Below are 23,255 nucleotides of genomic sequence, written 5' to 3' on the forward strand. Positions count from 1 at the left end.
AGCATTTAAATATTACTCATAGTCATAACAACTTAGTACAGGAGTGATACCAGGGATTAATATAGCACATGATTTTATTTCTAGCCAAGAGATTCATCTTACTCATATCCTTAAAAATTCTTCCTAACTGACCTTTGTAACTGAAACACCAATTAATATGTAATTAATGTTTAAAAACAGCCTTCAGATAGTTATTTGGGATCTACAGTATTCCAATTTACATTTTATGAGGTATGTTTCTCTTATACATAGCGTAACTGGCATTAGTATATTGGTAGTATTCTTTCCTTCATGCCCATGATTTTCTTTAGTGTCTTGGTTGTTGTGGGGTTTTTTTTGTTTTTTTTAAACACCTTAACAAGTAGTCCTGTAGCACCTTAGAGACAGACAGACAGATAGATAGATAGTATCATGAGCTTTTGTGGGCAAAACCCACTTCCTCAGATGAATCATGAAAATTCAGAGGTGGGTTGTGCCCATGAAAGCTCATGATACCAGCTATATGTTTTGTTAGTTTTTAAGGTGCTACTAGACTAGTAGTTGTTATCTTGGCTACTCTCTAAGGTGCTGCAGGACTATATATTTTTTAAAGTTACAGACTAACATGGCTACCTCTCTGAGACTTTTGAAGTGTTGTTATAAATCCAGATACCATTCACATCTATGCACCTAATTGCAGAGCCATGTAGTAAATAGATTTTTTCACCTGTCCACAGGTTCTAAAGTACCATCTCACTGGACCACTAGTACCTCTCCCCAGAAACTACTTCCAAAATTCTAGACTCCAGAACCACTTACGCTGCTCATGCCCAAGAAGGACAATATCCAGTGCTGCAGTGACATATATATCAGGCCTTATATCTTGAGACTGTGCCGAGACAGAGATGCAAGCTTTAAAGCAGGGAAGCATGGAAATTCCTACCTCACTGGCAGATCTATGGAATCCTGGGCATTAAAACCATTTTAGGCCACTTTTTAAGAGGTTACTATGGCTCCTTCTGAGAACTGTATGGTTGGTTTCATGGGAAGCAGAGGAGGCTAACTTCACAGGTAGAAGGATACAAAACAGTGTCAACAAGATCTTTAAAACTAGTACATTTGTAATAGTTTTCCCTTCCTACAGATACACAACAGAGTGATTTTGGGTAAAGGTTCTATCAGTCTGTGGCTAGAATGATGTGAATAACTTACGCAGCTACCCCGAGTGATGTGGATCTAGTCTTCATACCACAGCATCCAGCTATGTATCCCACTGACACAAATAACAAATTTATAGCTATAGCAAAGGAGGCTGAAACAAGCCTGAGAAGTCCTTTGCCAGTGACCACTATTGTCCAGTTTACCAAGAGAAAAGGGGAAACTCTACCTCAACTTCCCTCTGCCTGTCTGACTGTAACCAAAATAACAACAAGAACATGAAGTTTGCAGACAGCATCGTCTTCACAGTACATTAACCCAGACAACAGCTGAACATATTTTATATATTATATTCAACTGCAGCCGTGACCTGCTTAATCAGAGAGGAAGAGAAAGGCTCTCTGGCTATTCTACAAATACATTCAAAAGGAAAAAACCCTTCATCACTGTCAGTGTGTCTTACCTCCTTCTCCCTGTTAAGCAGCACCAGCTGACTGTCGGTCAGGATGCAATATTTTCTCTCCCATGTTGTAGTTTCAGAATAGGGAGACTGGCCGCAAGACAGTCTGTGAGTAGGTGGCCCTTTCACATCTGTGAAAGAATAAAACAATCATTAGAGAGCTTCATTAGCCATCTCCTCTGTAAGTAGAAAGAGTGTGAAACAGCAAAGTGCATTTAAAATGAGTGCATGTTTCGGAATATTAAGAGTCTACTCTTCCCACTAAAGTGGAGCTTTATATAGTCACAGTACAGATATTAACACAGATATTTTTTATTTACAATAGAACTGTAATAAATAAAAAGCACCTGAGGCACCTGTAAGTTACTGTGCTAAGAACTAAAAAGCTAGAATAAAAGTAAAACCAGGTAGCTTCCACACTCACCCCCTCTTCCCTCATAAACATTAGTCTTTATTTTTATTGCCCTTCACTCCTGAAAGGCCTGAGTAATACACAAGCCGTAAGCCTTGCACGTTCATAAATGTGTGCAACTTCAGACCACAGCTGTAGACTCCCAAGCTGTGTTCCCCTCTGAGAATGGCCTGCCAGCAGCTCCCTCTCTAAGAGGTTTCCCCTTCCAAAACGAGGCAGGAGAGTCACTCCCATTATAAAGATGATAAAGAAAGAGACATAAAAGTCTGCTCGTGTTTGCAGTGGGAACAGTGACCCAGTGGGAACAGAATTCCCGCCTGCCTGATTCCCAGTGTGGCAAGGCAAGGCAGTCTAGTGGACTGAGCACATTTATTCTTAAACTTGTTTGGTTTCCCATGTCGTGCACTAACTACAGAGGCGTGCTGCATCTTATCACTAACAAGATTTCTTTCTATCCAAGTGCAAAAAGATGGACATTGTACCCAAAGGACTGAAAGTGAACAACCCATTAAGATTTTATGTGTGTTCATTTTTATTTTGATTTGGTATATATGGTCATGCCTATTTTCTTCCACAATCTGATCTGAGGAAGTGGGGCTGGCCCACGAAAGCTCATCACCTAATAAACCATCTTGTTAGTCATTAAAGTGCTGCATAGTCCTGTCTTTTGTTTCAAGCTTTCTCCACAACTGGGCAAGAGAACACACCTGTTGTCTTGCCTGCAGTTCCCCAAAACTTACATGTGCGTGTCTGTGTCACACCCCACACGTGGCAGTCTCCACTCAGGAGCAGCCAAGTCTGGAACAGCAGGACGTACTGCACATCAGGAGTGAGGAGACTGCACAGAGCTATTGCTGGGTTGGTATTGTTGAGGGCAGAGATAAGGACTGAGGTCGCTGTTAAGAGATTTGTGGGGCATCCACAGTTGAAATAAGGGGCAGTATAGGTCAAGATTGATGTTCAAGTCTAAACAAGCACATCTATCTGAGGAACAATGCACAGCGCTGGGTACGATCATTTATCAACATGTAGGAAATAAGTGCAAATCTGTTCACATGATTCCAAGTAGACGCATTGACTATGTTGTAACATTACATTTTCTTGCTAGTTTACATTCTAGTTTCACACTGTAGTTTCACACTGTGTTATCTTTGCTGAGAGCCTAATGATTCCTAATGCTCCTTGCCTTTCACTTACAACCCACAACTGAAACCAATTTGTACAGAGCTCAAGATGTTATAATTGTTAGACTTTTGTATCTTCCCCGCTAGAGGCCAGCAAATCCTCAGACACTGCAGAATGCACTCAGTTTTAGGAGGAAAGTAGAGTATAAACTTGTATCATTAGAACTAACTATTTAGCCCTCAAAGACACAATCCATCTCAGATGCTATACACTCTCTACATTCTATGTGCTTAGTAAAACCATTATATGCATGTGAGAAGAGTTAATATTTTTACAAATTTTTCAAATAGGTAAATATAATCTTATAGCTCTAAGTAAGTGTTGATGAGAATCTGCCAGCTTGTAAACACTGACTCAACTGAGCTAAGTTTCAGACTGTTGCAGCAGGAGTTCTCTGATCATTCAGAAAAATATTAAAAGACAGGTGTATATTTTAGGGAATGATTCATGAAATCATTGGCATTGAATCTGCCAATACATTCATATTTAGGTGCTATTCTACCCAACTCTTGAAATGTAGGCTCAATTTAAAATAGTAAAGAACAATTCTGAAGCACAATTATTTTCTGTGTTTTTCAACATTCTTGGAAAATTCCGTTAAATCAGATCATCTCTATTATTAGGAAACAAACAAACAAACAATCAATCTGGCCACCATAGACCATCCTAATATTATGAAGAACATAAATAACTCGGTCTAAAAATGAGCATTACACCTCCAGATGGCTTTTTTGGCCATTGACAAGTCAAGATTTATGAAACAAAGGATTTTACTTGATGTAATTGTGTCAAATGTGCACACAAAAGCCCCTTATTCATTTTTACCCTAGACAATCACAACAAAACAAAACCATATCAAATTAATCAGAATTATTATTTTTGGGGTAGATCTGTACAACGCAAAATCGTTTGCATTATAATTTCCACTCAATGTAGGTCTCACCAATATAGCATCCAATATTTCTACACTCAGCCCATAAGATTTATAGACTAGAATAACATCTTCCACAGCATGAACAACTATAGTATTTAACTGAGCATCAGGCTCAGAGGGTCAGCCACAGTTATGCTGTCAAGTGGGTTAGCTACGTCAAAACAGCTTTCCACACCAACTGCTGGCAATGTAATATGCCATCTTGATATAAGGAGCTGCCAGTAGCCAAGACAGAATGTACATCAGTGAAGAGCCATGAATGTCACACACAGCTTCTGTCATCTCTTCATGCTGACTTTACAACAGTCTAGAGTAAGACAGCGGAGAATGACTACAAGCAGATTTTTTTGCAGCTTTGGAGACCACAGTTTGGACATCCAGAGTGTAGGAACCAGGGGGAAAGCCTGTCTTGCAGTCCCAAGGGAAACGGAATGCAAATTACATAGAGAATGCACCATGATAAAATGATATTTCTTGGTACTAATTTGTGTACATGAAATGGCTTCTCTTCCTGTGTCAAGCAATATCCCTATCCAGTGTCCCCATTTTTAGGGAGTGCTCTGAGGTGGCTGATCTCTCTACAGTATTCAAACAGCTGTGGAACACAAAGCTTGCCTGTGAGGTATTTTATTAGTTTAGATTGTAGACTATTTGGGATGTGGGTGTTTTTAAATCCCCACGCAAACATATGACAGTGCACTAGCACTGTCATAAAGGTACACAGTGGCATATAAATTCTTAGGCAAACAACTGCTCTGTTTCCTTGTGTACCTCATCTAAGGAACACAAGGATTACATTTGGATTTCAAGATGTTAAACAGTACTGTATATTAGTTACCAAAGGGATTTCAGTACATAAAAATCACCAACCACTGATTTTAGCAACCATGAGAGTCAATTGCCACCTGATGTTTGAAGCACTGTGGAAAATTAGTTAAATAACTGGGATCACTCTCTTAACTATAAGGTTGCTTCTTTTATGGGGGGGGGGGGGGGGGGAGAGATTCAAAGCCCCAGGGCCTGACTTGTTTCTCAGTGTGGGGCCATTTTGTAATGGTTTTGTGATTACAAAAACATTTGGCAGACCAAAGTCTCTCTTGGAAGGTAATTTATTAAAGAAGACCAATTGTGTAGCTTTGCTAAGTGTTTAGACCTGAACTACATGTGAAATATGGAAAAGAAAGGCACATTTGTAAATCTAACCCTTAATTTAAATCCACAGATATTATGCACAGTATGAACATGTTATGCTGTGCACCTAAAAAATGCAAGCACTGATGAGAGATTTTTCCCCTGTAGTCTGAGGCAATCCATTCCATTCTGCATCTTACAATGAGGCATTCAAGAAAGCAGATCAGTTAGACTACTCATAGGATCAAAGGTCACGCCCTATGACCCTTCAAATGCTAATATCAGAGGAGTAACAGCTTGAAAAAAATAGAACTCCCTTTTCTGTACATTTTCTCCTGCTAAACTGAGGAGAGCATCACTGCATGCCTGTCACATCACCTGACATACCAGAAGATCTACAACTGCATTGTTCTTTTTTTTCCCATGGCTTTGGATAATCCATTCATCGTGTCTATAAATGTCCACAAACCCTCCTTTCATTTAGCCATGTGGCAACTCGGACATTACCACTCTCAAACTAGAAGGCATCCATGAATGTGAACAATGGATTTACCATGACATAGCAAATCAAGAAATATGATTTAGTGTAGGGAGCAGAGGAAGAGACAGAAATAGCCAATGTCTAAGTTGGTCCCCCCAGAAAGAGATCGGACACTGAGTACTGAAGGGTGGTAGTTTTTTTGGGGTGGGTACTTATCATGTAAGTGGGTGCATTTCTGAATCATTTCATTATGAGCCTGCAGCATTAAAAACTACTACTCAAACAGCATTCAAAACAGAAGTCTAGCAAATTTCCTATACCAGGCCAGAGTATTATATAAAAAGAGAATGATTTCCAGAAATTAAAATGGACCCCAATGTCACCTGCTCTCAATGTGCCTTTTTGCTGCAGTAACAAAAGAGCATTGTCTCTCCCTTCATAATGTCAGCAGAAATATGCAATGTTATGCAGCAATAAGGAGATATTTTTAGTATTTAAAAGGAGGTGACTTTCCTAACCAAAAAAATAAAAAAATAAAAATAGTTCTGGGATTGAGGAATTTTGCATTATAACCACCTGTAGTTTTAATGTGCATTAAGTCAGCCCAAAATAGATAAAAGTCTGCACATCATGACCCAATCGCATCTCTTTCTTACAACCAAACAAAAAATCAGACACTGGAGTTTACTTGCTTTGAAAGTTATATTAAAAACAAACAAACAAAAAATTCTTTGCTTCCCTAGTTCTGAATTTAAACAACAAAAATCCCATACTTTAGTCCCAGGTTCCTATGCATCCAAGATTAAAGGGTGAGAGAGCAGCTTAAACTGGAGTGGAACTAAAAGCATAATTTGTAAATGTTTAAAGACTTGATACTTGAGAGTTTCCATTGAAATGTGATCAAATGAACAACAAACATTGTCTAAAATTACTAAATAGCGTCAAAGAAATAAACCTGAATAGTTCTGGGAGAGATTTGGGGCTTTTGTTTTTGGGGTTTTTTTTTTAACAATATCAATATTCCAACCCCAAAAAGCAGTTCTCCCAGATGTCAAAGAAACTCATTTTTAAATATGCTCTTAGGATAAAACCGAGGCCTCATTGATCTCAATGCCAAAATTCTCACTAATTTCAATGGGACCAGGTTTTCACCCCCTAATGTTTCTGATACAGCTGCTTGGCAATCCCTTCATAACTAAATTAACAGCAAAGTGAGCCTGCAGGGAGGTTAGTTTTTATATATAACACGTGGGAGCGCTAACACACCTTTGCCATCAGGGTCCTGTAAATGGTGTCAGTGTTTTCATGCTGTTTTATATACTTACCATGGCGACAGGCTCTCAGAGGGCTCTGGGTAAATGCTGTCAGCTGAGAGCCTGTCAGCACCTCCTACTCTTACAAATATGGACAGGCAAAGCAGTTCAGTTAAAGTTGGCATCAGCCGGAACCTTCACCCAGCCTTTGACATGAAACCGATACTTCAAATCTAGCTAGTCCAGTAAAGTCCCACTAAGAGGCACAAGAATCCTGAAAGGACCAAATGCAAACCTAGCAGGTCATTAAGTTAATGATATAAAAGGAAAGAAATGAGGGAAGGAGGGTGGGGACATGTTTGTGTGTCATTGCGTTTCAGTCCTTTGTCCGACACAACAGCTCAAGCTTCTACTAATGCAGCACTGCTCTAAAAGAAGCCATGAAAGTGGCCAACAAAGAATACCACCTAGAAAACAGATATTTTACCACCTCATGCAACCGCATAGCTTTCAGGTGAAGAATTGTAGGGATCTACTATACTGGTGAAGTATGCGGTTGAAAAATGTAGAGACAAATAGATCTGAGAGCTGTATGCTTGAAAGCAATCGCAAGTTTCCAGATGGGTGCGATACAGATAAAAGATGAGCAAGAACAAGATCTGGGGTCTAGGAGAGTCTTCCAAGAGACACAGGCTCCGGCAGTAGGAAAAAGCACAGAACTCAGTGAAGAACATACTAACGTGTTCACAGGGCTCCCCCTTGTGTTTATCATTTCTCAAATTCCCAAACTCTGATGAAAAAATATCTTGTCCCATTTCTCAAGATAAGCATGGCTGAAGTAGAAGGAAGTATTCAAGTAAAAGTTAAAGTGCTCCATTAAGTGTTTTTTGGGGAGCTGTAGATGGCAAACTCTCCTCCAGGTTGGAACAGACACTTATGCTGTGTCCATACTCCATTCCTCCGTCGACGGAGGCATGTAGATTAGCCAGCTCGGAAGAGGGAAATGAAGCCGCGATTAAAATAATCGCGGCTTCATTTAAATTTAAATGGCTGCCCCGATCTGCCGATCAGCTGTTTGTCGGCAGATCGGGAGAGTCTGGACGCGATTCCCCGACAAAGAAGCCTTTCTTCATCGACACAGGTAAACCTGGTTTCACGAGGCTTACCTGTGTCGATGAAGAAAGGCTTCTTTGTCGGGGCATCGCGTCCAGACTCTCCCGATCTGCCGACAAACAGCTGATCGGCAGATCGGGGCAGCCATTTAAATTTAAATGAAGCCGCGATTATTTTAATCGCGGCTTCATTTCCCTCTTCCGAGCTGGCTAATCTACATGCCTCCGTCGACGGAGGCATGGAGTCTGGACACAGCCTTAAGTAAAGCAACAGCACAGCACTCAGGGTGTTACAGGGATGCAGATGCAGTCTGAGAAGAAGTGAAACCTAGCCCTGACCATTTGTAGTAATTAAAGATATGATTGATATACTGCACGGAAGTGGAGCTGCTAACCATGCTGGTATGGTCACATTACCATTTGACTATCGAGGATTCCACTTGCAGATACAGCATTCACAGAGTGGGTTCAGATAACAAATGCTGTGGCCATGTTTCAGTCAAGAGGCAGCTGAATTTGAACGTCAGGTGAAAAGATCTGTATGAATTACATATTGGATTAAATGCACAAAGCATGTGGGGATGATTTGGGAAGAAAGGGTCTCCAATTTCAGAGGATGTTATTACAGAGGTAAGTGTCCAGCACTAATTCCTTGTGTTATATTTAGTACCTGTCTCCAACACACATTAACATGTACATAACTCCATTTAAACTGAATCGTGTCACTTTCTGTTGGCAGCTGCTGGTGCTGATAGATGCCTAGATACTTGTGTAGAAATGTGACCAAGGTAGGGTTGCCAGGTGTCCAGTAGTCAACGGACTGTCTGGCTTTTGGGGCATCTGTCCGGTTAAAAATTTCAGAAAATACCGGACATGTGCAATGTCCAGTATTTTCTGGTTTTCCAGCTGGGAGCCCAAGGGAAGCCTGGTGGGGGTAGGGGGAGTGGCTGGGAGGGGGGCGCGATTGGCGCTGGGAGCCTCTGGTTGCATGTGATGCCTTGGGGAGGAGGGGAAGCCCTGTACGTGCTCCCGAGTGCTGTTCCAGTGAGTTGTGGAGCCGTACCCGGACTCACTAGTGCTTCGCCGGAACTGTGTGCAGGACAGGCAGCGCCCTGGATCTGCACAGGCCCAGGTCAGTCCCGCTCCCCGCCAGCCAATTCGCTCCCCTGCCCTCCACGCCCGCCAACCCTCTCCCGGGTGGCCAGTTCTTCCCTCCTCCTCCCGATCTCACCCAGCCAGCTCCGCTACCCCAGACCCTCCCCTTCTCCCACCAGCCCTGCTTCCCGCTGGCTGGCTCCCCCGTCCGATCTCCCTCAGCCAGCCCTGCTGCCCCCGAAGACCCCCAATTCCCCCGGCCAGCCCTGCTGCCCCGACCACTCCCCTCCACCAGCCCTGCTTCCTGCCAGCCGGTTCCCCCACCTGATCTCCCCCGGCCAGCCCCACTGCCCCCCTCCCTGCCCCTGCCTCCCACCGGCCACCCCCGGGAGCAAGGGAGGAAGGGAGCAGAATGCGTGTAGTCTAACGTATTAACTGATAAGCAAAAGTGTATTGGTTAATCGACCACACTATTACATCCCTATAGTGTAAACTAGTGTATTAGCCAGCCTCAGCCCCTAATGTTTGGTATCCCAGATTTTTGCCTAACAGTATTCAAGTGCTTTAATAACACTTAGGGTGTGTCTAGACCGAGGCATAAGGAATTGATCGGCAAAGGCTTCCCCAGCCAACAGATCCGCGTCTAGACTGCCGCGCTGTGTCGGATCAGCTGATCATCGGCACAGCGCGGCGGCCATGTTTATTTTAACGAAGAGGGGATTATTTAAATCCCTGCTTTTTTAATTATGCCGAATAAACTAATTTACATGGCGCCGTCGATGGAGCCATGTCGTCTAGACACACCCTTATAGAACAAACTGCATCAAGCTGCAAGGCACTGTGCACACTGCATGAGTGGCTGAGATGAGCCCCAGAGTTGCTCTAACAAAACCAAGACCCAAGTTTTAAGGGCTTAACGTTAGCCTAACTGGCAGTGGTTGAGCGTACCACATTGATCTGCCAATCTAGACAGCGGCCTGCTTGTCATCAGTAGCAAACGAAGAACTAAAGAGAGTTAAAGTTGCTCTAAGACAACTTAGTCACAAGCCTGGCAGCAGGCTTTTGATTGCTTCAGAGAAAGCTTCTCGGTTCACTGCTCAGCTCTCCTTAGCAAAGGTGAGGAAGCTGTTCATGGCAGTTTAAAACTGGTCAATTAGCTTGAATGCTGCTCAGCTCTATAAGCTTCTTACAAGCTACCCAGCCAGCTTCTAGTAAAACTGATCCTCATTCTCTCGTCTGTCTTCCTTAGCGTCTGAAGTCTTGTAAATGCAGCATGCGGCAGTAATGAAAAACAGAACAAGAATCAGAAAAACAAAGAACAGCTTTGTGAGCCCCTAAAATCCAGGGGGGCCAATCCAAGGCTGCTTCAGAGCCCAACATGCAAAACCCCAAAAACCTCAATGCAATGAAGAGTGGAGTCAGGACGTGCATACGTGTTTCAAACCCAGCCCCGCACAACCTCCCGGGCAGGTCTGCAAACAAGAGGCTCATTGTACAAGCCTGTAAGCCTCATGACATCATCAAAACAGAAGCTGCCATTTGTATAACAGTTTGCGTTTCCAAGGATACCCAGAACTTCAAATAACCTGCAGTCACTCAAAGCCATCAGTGTGACGTTCCGCGCAGCGCTCAACCGATTCTCCTTCCGACCTCTTCAGCTGTCACACTGTGCCAGGCCAGTGAGCTTCTATGTCTTACTCCCCAAGTATTAAATACACTTCTTGTCCTCAGCTAGTTAAATCAGGGGCAGATATAGGGCAGGGCGAGCGGGGCGGCCGCCCCCAGCCCCGCGCTTCAAGAAGCCCCGCGCATGCGCCGTGGCAAAGGGGGGCCCCACGAAATTGGGCTGCCCTGGGCCACGCAAAATGGTCATCTGCCCTGAGTTAAATACCCATGTGGTCTGCAATACACATGCAAATTCTCTGAGCAGAGAGAGGTTATTAAACTGAAGAAAAGATTATAAAAGATTATATGGCTTACTACATAGCCACCAAGTTGCGAGGATCTTCCTGAGTGACACTTCTCCTTGGAGCAAGTGGACACAGAGCTTTTGGTGAAGAGGGATAATCTTAGAGGACACCCTGCTCAGCTTCTGCAGCCCCCTCTGGATGCTCAAGATTCTTGTGCAGTTGCGGGATTGTGTTTGGGCTAGGGACAAAATGCTCGTGCTCCTAAGGATGTTAAGATTATTGATTAGTCGATAGGTGCCTTCACCTTTGAAGTGTAGCAGCAGCCCTAGGGCAGTTGCTACACTTCAAAGGTGAAAGCACCGAAACCTGGGGTCAGCTGGGGACTGTGGCGCTGCTGCTTTGAAACGCCACCACAGCATTTCAAAGCAGCAGTGCTGCATGGAGCCTAGGGTCAGCTGGGGAGTTCCCAGCTGACCCCAGGCTCTGTGCGGCGCTGCTGCTTTGAAACACTGCAGGGAACCCAACGCTGGGCTCCCTGCAGCATTCAAAGATGTAGTGCCGACGGAGCAGCTGACCCCAGGCTCCGTGCAGCGCTGCCGCTTTGAAGTACCCCCCTTTTCTCCCCCTCTTGCTGCCTCTATCAGATAGAGGCAGCAAGGGGGTGGGGGGAAGTGACTCGTCGACTATCCTGTTGACTAGTCCTTCACATCCCTGTGCGCGCCATGACCAATGTATGTCATTTGGCAGGTCTGCTATTTCGGCTTTCTTTCATTCAGGTAAAAGATGTCCAGTAAGGAAGGTCCAATGCCATTATAACTACATGAAGGGGGGGTGGATCTAGAATAAATGTGATTGGGACAGGGCCACCTATGGGGAGCCAGAGGGGACAGCTGCACAAAGGCCTAGCGGTTTAAAAGGGTCTGAGGCTCCAGGCCACCTTCGAAGCACCACGTGATCGAGTCTGGGAGGCGCGGAGAGCTGGCTGCACCTAACCTTGTCCCTTCTGCCTGAGGTCCCGCCCGTTCCAGGGGCCTGGAGTTAAGCCCCGCCCCCTAAACATTACCCTGTGCCAAGAGAAGTCTGTTGCCAGCCCAGACAGGAATTCTCTTCTGTATTACTTAGTGTTGCACAACACAATTAACTCTTCCCATTCTGGTTAATTTGAATCACTATACTTAGTCCAGTACATGGAGACAATAGGTTTTAAAACATCCTTTTCTCTGATTTTTGGGGAGGTTTATTTTACCTAGGGAAACAAGGTTCAGACACATGGTGATGGAAATCAGGCTTTTACTTACACACCCACACACACACAGGTCAGAGGGATAAAAAACAACAAATAGTCTTTCAGCACCTTAAAGACTAACAAAAAATGTAGAAGGTATCATGAGCTTTCGTGAGCACAAGTGAATCACTGTCTCAGCTCAAATGAAGGGTCAGATGCCTCCTGACTCAGTGTTTTGCTTTAACTACTACCATGTCATAACCTAAGTATTTTTAAAACAAAACTCAGTTTAATCAGAATACTATAGTGACTGGACTGATTTTGTGCCTGCATACTGTCCAAGGAAACTATGAACTGAGAAATAGAGGAAATGTAGAAAGAAGTAACCTACACCAATGAAACTACAAATGCTCAAACATCAATGCAAAAATATGTTTTCGTAGACCAAGTGATTTGAAAAGTCCCCTCTTGTGACACTGGTGAATTTAGAATTGGAAGACAAAACTTCACGAGTGCAGTACATTTACTATGGTTCTGGTAAGCATGATTAATTATGATCAACGCACACTATGATCAACATGATGCACAGACAGGCACGAAAGTAACTTACATTTCTTACAGGTGCTATCGTATTGCAATCCCCTGGGGGAGATCCTCAGGACAGGAGGGGTTGTGATACGATAGAGCCTGTAAGAAATTTAAGTGTGGGGTGGAATGTGGGGGGTACAAGGCAGGGGGCTAGGGAATGCTGGGGTGAATTCAGGGAGGGGGTAGGGAAGTGAGGATATGCTGGAATTAGGGCAGGAGTTTGGGAAGCTCACGGCATGGGGCTGAGCTGTGGGGATATAGGAGTCAGGGTTGGGGTGTGAGGAGGGGCTCAGGGCAGGGGGCTGGGCATGTGGGGGTGCAGGAGTCAGGGTTGGGATGTGAGGAGGGGCTCAGGGCAGAGGGCTGGGCATGTGGGGGTGCAGGAGTCAGGGTTGGGGTGTGAGGAGTGGCTCAGGGCAGAGGGCTGGGCATGGCAGGGTGCAGGAGTCAGGGTTGGGGTGAGAGGAGTGGTTTGGGGTTGGGATGTGTGCACAGAGGAGTGCAGGAGTCAGAGCTGGTGGTATGGGGGGCGGAGGTGTGTTTGTGTGTGTGTGTGCGCGCGCGTGCATTTAAGGGGCATGCAGGGAGGCTGAAGTTCCTCTCCCACTCCCTAAGATCCGTACCAGGAGGCGGCTTGCTCGTCCTCTTCCCGTCACTGTCAGGGAACCAGAGGAATATGCACAGCTTGTCTGATTTACTACTGACACTTTTTGGATACTTAGTGTTAATACCTTAAATCCTTTAAGCACAAACATGCGGTTACTCCTGAATGTTTTATGTACTGTATGTTTTCCATGCCAATAATACTGTCCCCCAAATAGGAGTAAGAATCACCTAAACTTCCTCACTAACATAAATTTTTTCCAGAACATGTGAGGCCCCCAAATTTACAAAGACCGTTGGAGGAAAATAAAAGTACGTTCAGCAGGACCACACTGAAATTTACAGATGATGGTGCTACTTAAAGCACTCCGATAAGATCTGATTTTGAAATGTAGTTTTACACTACGGCTGTTAGTCACTAGACCCAATCTGATTTTTAAGGAAAGAAGAGTAACTGTTGTTTGGTGAAATTCTTTCATCTAATTTGGGAGCGGGGTTTTACTGAAGGGGAAGTGAAATAACCCCCCATCTGTGCATGTAGTTATTGCTGAAATTCATTTCCGTTCTGTTGAGAAGTACAGCTTACAGGGGCAGCACATAATTTCTGTAGTAAGAGCTAAGAATTCCATATGCTGCCAGACGTTGGGTGGAGGTTGTGATGAGGGTTCATGTACACAACGGATTATTATCTAGGACCAGCTTGGACAATAGGAGGAAATGCTTTTCAAATAGAACTGTAGATAACTGTTCTTCATGTGGCTTTAGTTAGAAAGCTACTTTTGCACCACTGACATAATGAAATGGCAAAACTACAGGTTGGACCTCCCTGGCCTAGCACCCTAGGGATCTGAGCGGTCCCGGATGAGGGATTTTGCTGGACCAGGTGAGGTCATATCTGGCTCCCCACAACCCTGGCCCAGTTGTCAGCCTTCTGGCCAACTCTCCTATGCCACCAGCCTCGCTGCTCTGCCGATCCCCCCACCTCCTTCCCTGCTATGCTGGGAAGCCCAGCTCCCTATGCGCTAGGCTCCTGGCCCCACCAGGCAGCCCCCATGTGGTGCACTGAGCTCTTGACCTTTTGGGGCAGCCACACTGGGTTGTGCCACCAGCAGGGAGCCCAGCCACCAGCCCTCCACTGGGACTCTCTGGTCCTGGAACACCCGTGGTCCTGACAGACGACGGATGTTGCTAGACCAGGGAGTCTCGGATTACAAAGGTTCAACCTGTACAAACAAATTCAGAATGTAAGCAGTCCCACTGGGTCAGATCAGAGGTCCATCTGGCCATGTATCCTGTCTTCTGACAGTGGCCAGTGGCAGATGCTTCAGAGGGAATGAACAGAACAGGCCGATTATTGCAGGATCCATTTTTCCTGCCCCTCAGTCCCAGCATCTGTCACTCGGAGGATTAGGAACATCCTGAGTATGGGGTTGCATCACTGACCATCTTTACTATTAGCCACTGACAGATAAGTTCATGGAGAACAGATCCAATTCTCTTTTGAACCTGGTTATTCTTTTGGCCTTCACAACATCCCATGGCAATGAGTTCCACAAGTTGGCTGTGTGTTGTCTGAAGTGATTTCCTTTTGTTTGTTTTAAACCTGCTGCCAATTCATTTCATTGGGTGATGTTCTTGTGTTTTACAGAATGTATTATAATATTCCTATTCACTTTTTCTACACCAGTCATGATTTGATAGACCTCTATCATACCCTCTCAAATTGTCTCTTTTCCAGATTGAACAGCCCCAGTCTTTTTAATCTCTCCTGATATGGAAGCTGTCCCATGCCCTTAATTATTTTTGTTGGCCTTCTCTATACATTTTGTAGTTCTAATAACTTTTTTGAGATGGGGCGACCAGAACTGCATGGAGTATTCAAAGTGTGAGTGTACTCTGGATTTTTATAGTGACATCCTGATATTTACTGACTTATCTGTACCTATTCTTATGAGTCCTAAAGCTTCGTAGCTTTTAGTGACACATCTGTTGCTAACATAACCTAACATTCAGTTTGCTTTTTTGACTGCCACTGCATATTGAGCATGTTTTCAGAGAACTATCCACAAAGACGCCAACAGCTCTTTTTTGATTAGTAACAGCTAATTCAAATGCCAACATTTTGTATGGATTTTTGAGATTAGGCTTTCCAATATATATTAGTTTGCATTTATTGACATTGAGTTTCATCTGCCATTTTCTTGCCCCGTCACCCAGTTCTGTGAAATTCCTTCGTAATTCTTTCAGCCTACTTTGGACTTAACTATTTCACGTAATTTTTTATGATGTGCTAACTTTGCCTTTTTTTCCAGATCATTATTCGTATGTGAAATAGCACTGGTTCCAGTACAGATCAATGGGGGATGCTGCTATTTTTATCTTTCCAATTTGAAAGCTGACCATTTATAACCACTCTTTCAGATAACAAACAAAAAATATAGGACAAAAGCTCAAGCTGGTCTTAAATTCTCCATTATAAAACACTTAATATTTCAAAAGGTAGAATTTTTGTCCCTTTAAAACAAAAAGTTCTGCATTAATATTACACAAACTCCCACAAAAAAAATCAATTTTCATATACTCTTTGTAGATAATCTAATTTCTTCTCTTGTTCTAGTACATGAGTGCTTTATGCATAGACCAACTTTATGAGAGACCCACTTCCCTTTTATTATAAATCCTGAAGTGACAGAGCACGAAAAGGCCTGGAAATACAAGATGGGTGCACAGGGGCTGAGACAACTCTACAATAGTGGTACAGGGAGAAGCAAGAACGGTTACAAAACCCCCACAGATCTGGGCTACAGCCAAGAGCTGGAAAACAAAAAGCAACTCACCTGATAAGGAATCTTAGTGTATGTAAAACAGACAATGTATCCTCCTTTCACAATTTCCATAGCATCCTATTGATTGATACCCCCCCAAAAAAGGCAGATGTCGTGGCAAGTTATGGAAACCTCAAATGACAATTACAATCACGTTGGGCAGCTTGTTTCAGTTCCTACTTAATTCTTAAAAAGTTTGCTTTAACATTTAAGCTCCTTTCTCCCCTGCTGTAGCTTTATCCTACTAGTTCTCATTCTGTCCTCGATGACAGCAACTCATCTCTCTCCTCTTTACAACACCCTCTCCAAGAGCAGTGGAGTCTTGAGTGACACATGGACATGCTTTCCAGCCCTGAAGCAATGAGCCATCATGACAAACAGAAAAGTCATTTCCTTTTCTTTCTTTTCTCAGCTCTCATGTGATTCAAGTCCATTAAAATGCAAACTGCTTGGAATTTCATTTTATACATCAACAGCCATGTTTCCATATCTCTAGGCTACTACAGGGTCTCTCTTTGTGCTTTCTTCAGGCATGCGCCAGACTCCAGGCTGAGCAGCAGTGATTCCACTCAATAGCGCTAATTTTTCCATTGATCTGGCTTTGTTTTCTAAGCCAGTTCAAAGTTTGTTCATTTCAGGCACAGCAACCAAGTGATGTTTGGGTGTCTTAAAAAGAATTGCCTAAGCATCACTAGTCCTTTATCTAGGTATGTTATTTGGACTCAAGGTTATTGTGCTTGATCTTGAGTTCTTTTGAAAAGTTTGGTATGTGTCCCAATCATTTGTGATGCAACTGAACACAATATTTTAAACACCCACACGCTTCATTGATGGCAAATGCCGTTGGAACATCTGAAGACATTCACAGTTTTCTGCAACGTTTATACCCCACCGTGTGTATTTAGAGCTCTGCGATTAAATACACATAGCTATGTCTATTTCAACACACAGTATTCTCAAGTATGAACATTCCAGTTCAATACACTATACCGCTGTTCAACTCCTGTTGTGCAAAAGAGTGTATTTCAATCTGCAATCAAAGCTTTGTCCATTTAAGGGAAAAAAATTAAAAAGGTTCCACAGACCTTTCCCATCTGGACAACTTGATTAAGAAAGGGATTTTACTGCGCACACACAAATCAGATGCAGAACTAGGAAAAGCTAGAGCTTGCTCTCAGTGGTAATCAGGACGCAAGCCAGTGGCATCTGAAAGTAGGTCTACCCTAGCACTTAACGATCTAATTTACATTGTTCAAGGGTGTGAAAGACACACCCCTGAGCAACAAGTTACAATGAACTAAGAGCAAGACACTCTCCAGTTGACATAGCTTCTGCCTGTTGCAGAGATGGAGTAATTGTGACAATGGGAGAACACTCTCCCATCAACAGTCATAGAGCATCTTCACGAGATGCCCTGCAGCTGTGTTGATGTAGCCCTGCTTCTGTGGACCTACCTTAACTCTTGTGATTGACAAAGTTCAGCCAAACCCCACATATTCAGATGAACATAATTAATTACTCACTTTCCTTACCATTCCCTAACAAAACCAGCTCAAGACTTCAGTATGAGAAAAATCTATCACTGAAAATTGCCTTATGCTGACAAAGTCCAGGAAAGAAAATGACTATCATTCTAAAAGGATAGTGGTCTAACATGTTTATTTTTATGCATCTACAATTGCATTGACAGGAAATTCAGCACCTCGGGTGTTCTAGCAACAAGCCAGGCCAGCTAAGGCTTTAAATTCTTAGCAACCGGTATTTGAAATCAGTTGCATTTCAGTACACCAGATGTAACACACACAGATCCATATCTTCCTAATAGACCATGTGCAGATGTAAAACAGGCTTTCCTTATAGAAAATAGAGAGTAAAGAAAAAGTGATTTAAAACGACACACTAATAACTGGGAGATGTCCCAATCGTCCTATTTCCCTCCTGTGCAGCTCCTTCAGAGCGTACTGAATGTGTGAGTAGGCCGCATTTGGCCTGTGCAATATTTAAGAAAGTTGCTTGAGCTAGGACACCAGTTTAATTTGCAGATTTCAGACTGATTGTTTACAAGCTAAAAGATTTTTTTCTAGTCCAGTGCATATGTGAACAGCACCATTTAAAACACAAACTTGGAAGTTCGATTGTAGAATCCCTTTTCAGAATATAAACTTCACTTGATATAGCTTTGGGACTTGAAAGAAAGAGGCAGGTCTATGATGGAGTTAAGTGTCACCAGACAAACAAATGAGCTCTATACATTTTATTTTGGGAGTATTTTAAAAAGGAATTCATGAAATTCTTGTGCACCTAAAAATGAGGTAACCCTAACTACAGCCAAGCATGGATGTGATTAAGCACCATAGACAGGTCTGCTAAAGCAGCTAAATCATGATCTGCTGTTACCCTTTCTATTCAAATCCTTAGAGCTTATTTTTATTTTGTGTTGGCAGGAAGGAAGGGGCCATAGAACCAGCTGAGATGCCAAAAAAGTTAGGCTAGAACATTAATCCAATATTCTATTCAGTTGCACCACACCTCATAAGATTTCATATCAACAATGGAGTCAATAACAATGCAGAAGTTGGACAATAACAAAATGTGGATTTTCAAGCATTTGTCTACCAGGAATTAGTACATGCCACTGTCAACAACAATGGACTTCATCTAAGCATCAATTTCTAGTCATGTAATCTTAGTGAAGAATATTGTGATCAACACTCTAGGACAGAAAAATATATTAAACCAACAAGAGGTTGGAAGTTGTTCCCTTTAGGCACTAACAGAGAACGTCTGAGTTAGTGAAAGAACACAAGCCACTCTAAAAAAAAATCTTACTGAGTCAGCATATTTGTTTACGCTCAGTCACATTGCCATCTCAATATGCAATGCCCTTGTAACTTCCCATAGAGAGGGCACCCAATACCATGCTAGGAGATCTCACACAAAGCATGCCAGCTGTCTGTCTTCAGATTGCATCATAGTGCAGTAACGGTGGCTGAAAAAAAAACCACAGTTCATTTCAAGGCTAGCATGTCAAGCAACAACCACACAATGCCGAAAACTACTAAATACTTCCTTCAAAATCTAAATGAAAAGTAACATTTTACATGTACACTATGTATTTCATCCAACTGGATACAGAGGTCTTGAAATACCGTGTATTCTATGAATAAAATACTGGTTGAAACTCTCTAATCCAGCACCCTCAGGACCTGACTGGTGCTGAACCAGAAGATTTGCAGAACCACAGGACACCCTCCAGGGTGCGGCCACAGGTCCTGGCTCTCAGTGTTTTGTGCTGCTATTTAGCTTTAGTTTACCCCTAAATGTCTTCTAATGCACCCTGGAGGAATATTTTCCTGCAAAACTACTTCTTAAGCAGCAACTTCCTATTTTGTAGTTGTGCAACTGATTATTTCTTTTGAAGTAGAGAACTTTGTACCCATCCGTGCTGACTTTCATCCTATTTCAGGGGTGGGCAAATACCGGCCCTTGGGCTGCCACTGCTATATTTTCCTGCACCTCCCGCAGGTATGGGCAAATGCAGCTCCCCTTGGCTGCACATCACTGTTCCTAGTCAATAGGAGCTGTGGGAAGTGGTGTCCCGGTCTGTGTAGGTTCCCACAGCTCTCCTTGGCCGGGAATGGCAATCCACGGCCAGAGGGAGCTGTAATCGCCTACACCTGCGGAGGCACACGAAAATACAATGGTGATGGCCCACAAGGGACTAATCCTGGGGAACTGCTGCCACGTTACTGCCCACCACTGGCCTATTTACTTCAGACCAGTTTGTCTAGATCATTTTAAATTCTAGTCATGTACTCCAAAGTGCTTGCAACTCTTCCCAGCTTGGTATCATCTGCAAACATCATAAGTGCACTCTCTATTCCATTATCCAAACCATTCCAGGATGTCACTTATTTGTCTTTCCAGCTTGGCTGTGAACCATGAATAACTATTCTCAGAAGAAACAAAATACAGGACTATGTAGCACTTTAAAGACTAACGAGATGGCTTATTAGATGATGAGCTTTCGTGGGCCAGACCCACTTCCTCAGATCAAATAGTGGAAGAAAATAGTCACAGCCATATGCGAGCGTGTTTTTTCCCCCAAGAAAAGCGCTCGCATGCCACCTTTTTCCGATGACCGTAAAGTGAGGAAGGGCGGGCACCGTGGAGGGCTGTCCGGGCCGTGCAGGACGTCCCGGGGGGGGGAGGGGGGGCATATATACCAAAGGATACAATTAAAAAAAATGAACACATATGAAAAGGACAAATCACATTTCAGAACAGAAGGGGGATGGGGGGGGGGGGGGTGGGGGGGGAAGGAAGGTGAATGCCTGTGAGTTAATACCCTTCCCCACTTCTAATATCATTAACTCACAGGCATTCACCTTCCTTCCCCCCCCATCCCCCTTCTGTTCTGAAATGTGATTTGTCCTTGTCATATGTGTTCATTTTTTTAATTGTATCCTTTGGTATATATGGCTGTGACTATTTTCTTCCACTATTTGATCTGAGGAAGTGGGTCTGGCCCACGAAAGCTCATCATCTAATAAACCATCTTGTTAGTCTTTAAAGTGCTACATAGTCCTGTATTTTGTTTCAGCTACACCAGACTAACACGGCTACATTTCTATCACTATTCTCAGAAGGTGGTTTTCCAACCAACTTATGGTAAGTTTGTCTCTCTAGAATGTCATGCGAGGCAGTACCAAATGCCTTACTAAAGATATCACACCTATACTTCCCTGCCTATCCACAAGGCTTGTTATACTTTCAAAGGCTATTCGTTAAGTCCGGCTTGACCTGATCTGTTCTGAACAAATCCATGTTAATTATTACTTATCCCCACATTATCATCTAGGTACTTATCTCACTAAACTAAATGATTGGGCAACAAAACGGCAAAGAAATTTAATGTTGATAAATGTAAAGTAATGCACATTGGAAAAAATAATCCCAACTATACATACAATATGATGAGCAGTAATTTAGCTATAACTACTCAAGAGAGATCTTGGGGTCATTGTGGATAGTTCTTTGAAAACATCCACTCAATGTGCAGCAGCAGTCAGAAAAGCAAACAAAAAGTTAGGAATCATTAAAAAAGGGAATAGAGAATATGATAGAGAATATTTTATTGCCTCTATATAAAACCATAGTACACCCATATCTTGAATACTGCATACAGATGTGGTCGTCTCATCTCAAAAAGGATTTATTGGCATTGGAAAAAGTTCAGAAAAGGATAACAAACAATTAAGGGTTTGGAATGGCTCTCATATAAAGAGAGATTAAAGAGACTGGGACTTTTCAGCTTAGAAAAGAGGAGACTAAGGGGGGATATGATAGATGTCTATAAAATCAAGACTGGTGTGGAAAAAGTGAATAAGGAAAAATTATTCCAAATATTATTCCAAAAATTGTTCCAATAATATAAGAACTAGGGATCACCAAATGAAATTAATAGTTAGCAGGTTTAAAACAAGCAAAAGGCAGGTTTTCTTCATGCAGCACAGTCAACTTGTGGAACCACTTGCCAAAGGAAGTTGTTAAGACCAGGAATTTAACAGGGTTCAAAAAAGAATTAGATTCATGGAGGCTAGGTCCATCAATGGCTATTAGCCAGGATGGGTAGGAATGGCATCCCTAGTCTCTGTTTGTCAGAGGTGGCAAATGGATGATAGGAGAGGGATCACGTGATGATTCCCTGTTCTGTTCACTCCCCCTGGGGTATCTTGCTGTCACATTACTGGATTTTAAGGGGGAGCAGCCAGATCACTGCTGTGCCCACGGGGAGAGTTTGCCCAAAAGTCTGTACAAAGGGGGCTATGGGAGGTGTCAAATGAAAGCTTATGTTCTACTGATTCTATGTAGGCTACTCATGTACTTGTATGATGTCTGTATGCGGAGTTATGAATATGGACTCTGCTGATACTGGCCTGCACTGCCTGTTGTAAAGGAGGACTGTCCAATGAATGACTATGCTAATTAGCACAGCCCCAAGAACAATGTCTCCCAAGGTGCCCAATACACACCTGAGGAATGCATTTGGGAACATGCAAACCAGCCAGGGAATAATGGCTGCCAGCATGTGAAACACAAACAGGTCACTTGACCATGTGACCCGCTCTGGCTAGGAGGGCACCAGGAGAGATATACAAGTGCCATGAGGCGGGTTCCATCTTGTCTTCAATTCTGCCCCTGATCCCAGATGCAGCCTTGCGAGGGACAGCGAGCCAGGAAGGACTGTCGACCCATCCGGACATAGGATGTACACCAGAGACTTTTAAGATAGCAGTTTATAACATCTCTGCTGAGAGCCTGCATCAAGAACTTGGTGTTTGGTGCATGTAATGTATTCTCCTTAACCTTATTCTCCACCTTTCCTTTCCTTTATTAATAAACCTTTAGATTCTAAAGGATTGGCCCAGCATGCTCTTGTGGGTAAGATCCAAAGTGTAAATTGACTGGGAACTGTAGCTGGTCTTTTGGGACCAGGAGAACCCGTTGGGGGTAGGTGAGATTGGGTTCTATAACCCCTCACCTGGGTGTTAGGCCCGGAGCTGATTGTGGTATGGGGAGAGCTGGGGTGTCTGAGGAGTTTTGCTTGTGAGGCTTCCTGCTGGCTGGATTGGCAGCTGAAGCGCTTGATGTGACTGGTTTGTGGCGTATTTGGAAAGGCCTCCAGTCTGGGGCTGGAAGGATCCCCTTGTTTTGAGCAATTTGCCCTGAGCGGACTCCCTCAGCGGTGCCCAGACCCGGTCCAGTCCATCACACTGGCATTGGACACTGGGCTAGATGGACCTTTGGTCTGACTCAGTATGGCCATTCTTATGTTCTTACAAACTGATTATTTGCTCCATCATCATTCTGGTACCAAACTTAAACTGACTGGTCTATAATT

General features: G+C 43.3%; 1 protein-coding gene across 10 annotated transcripts in view; it reads right to left on the minus strand.

The window, feature by feature from the left end:
• RASAL2 (RAS protein activator like 2) overlaps positions 1–23,255 on the minus strand; it is a 246,919-nt gene that overhangs the window by 134,425 nt on the left and 89,239 nt on the right. For all 10 annotated transcript variants that reach the window (XM_075936872.1, XM_075936874.1, XM_075936873.1 and 7 more), the window contains exon 2: positions 1,601–1,728. In XM_075936872.1, the coding sequence (XP_075792987.1) occupies positions 1,601–1,728 (128 nt within the window). The remainder of the gene's footprint in view (positions 1–1,600; positions 1,729–23,255) is intronic.

This window comes from Pelodiscus sinensis, chromosome 9 (genome assembly GCF_049634645.1).
Source record: "Pelodiscus sinensis isolate JC-2024 chromosome 9, ASM4963464v1, whole genome shotgun sequence".
Taxonomy (NCBI): Eukaryota; Metazoa; Chordata; order Testudines; family Trionychidae; genus Pelodiscus; species Pelodiscus sinensis.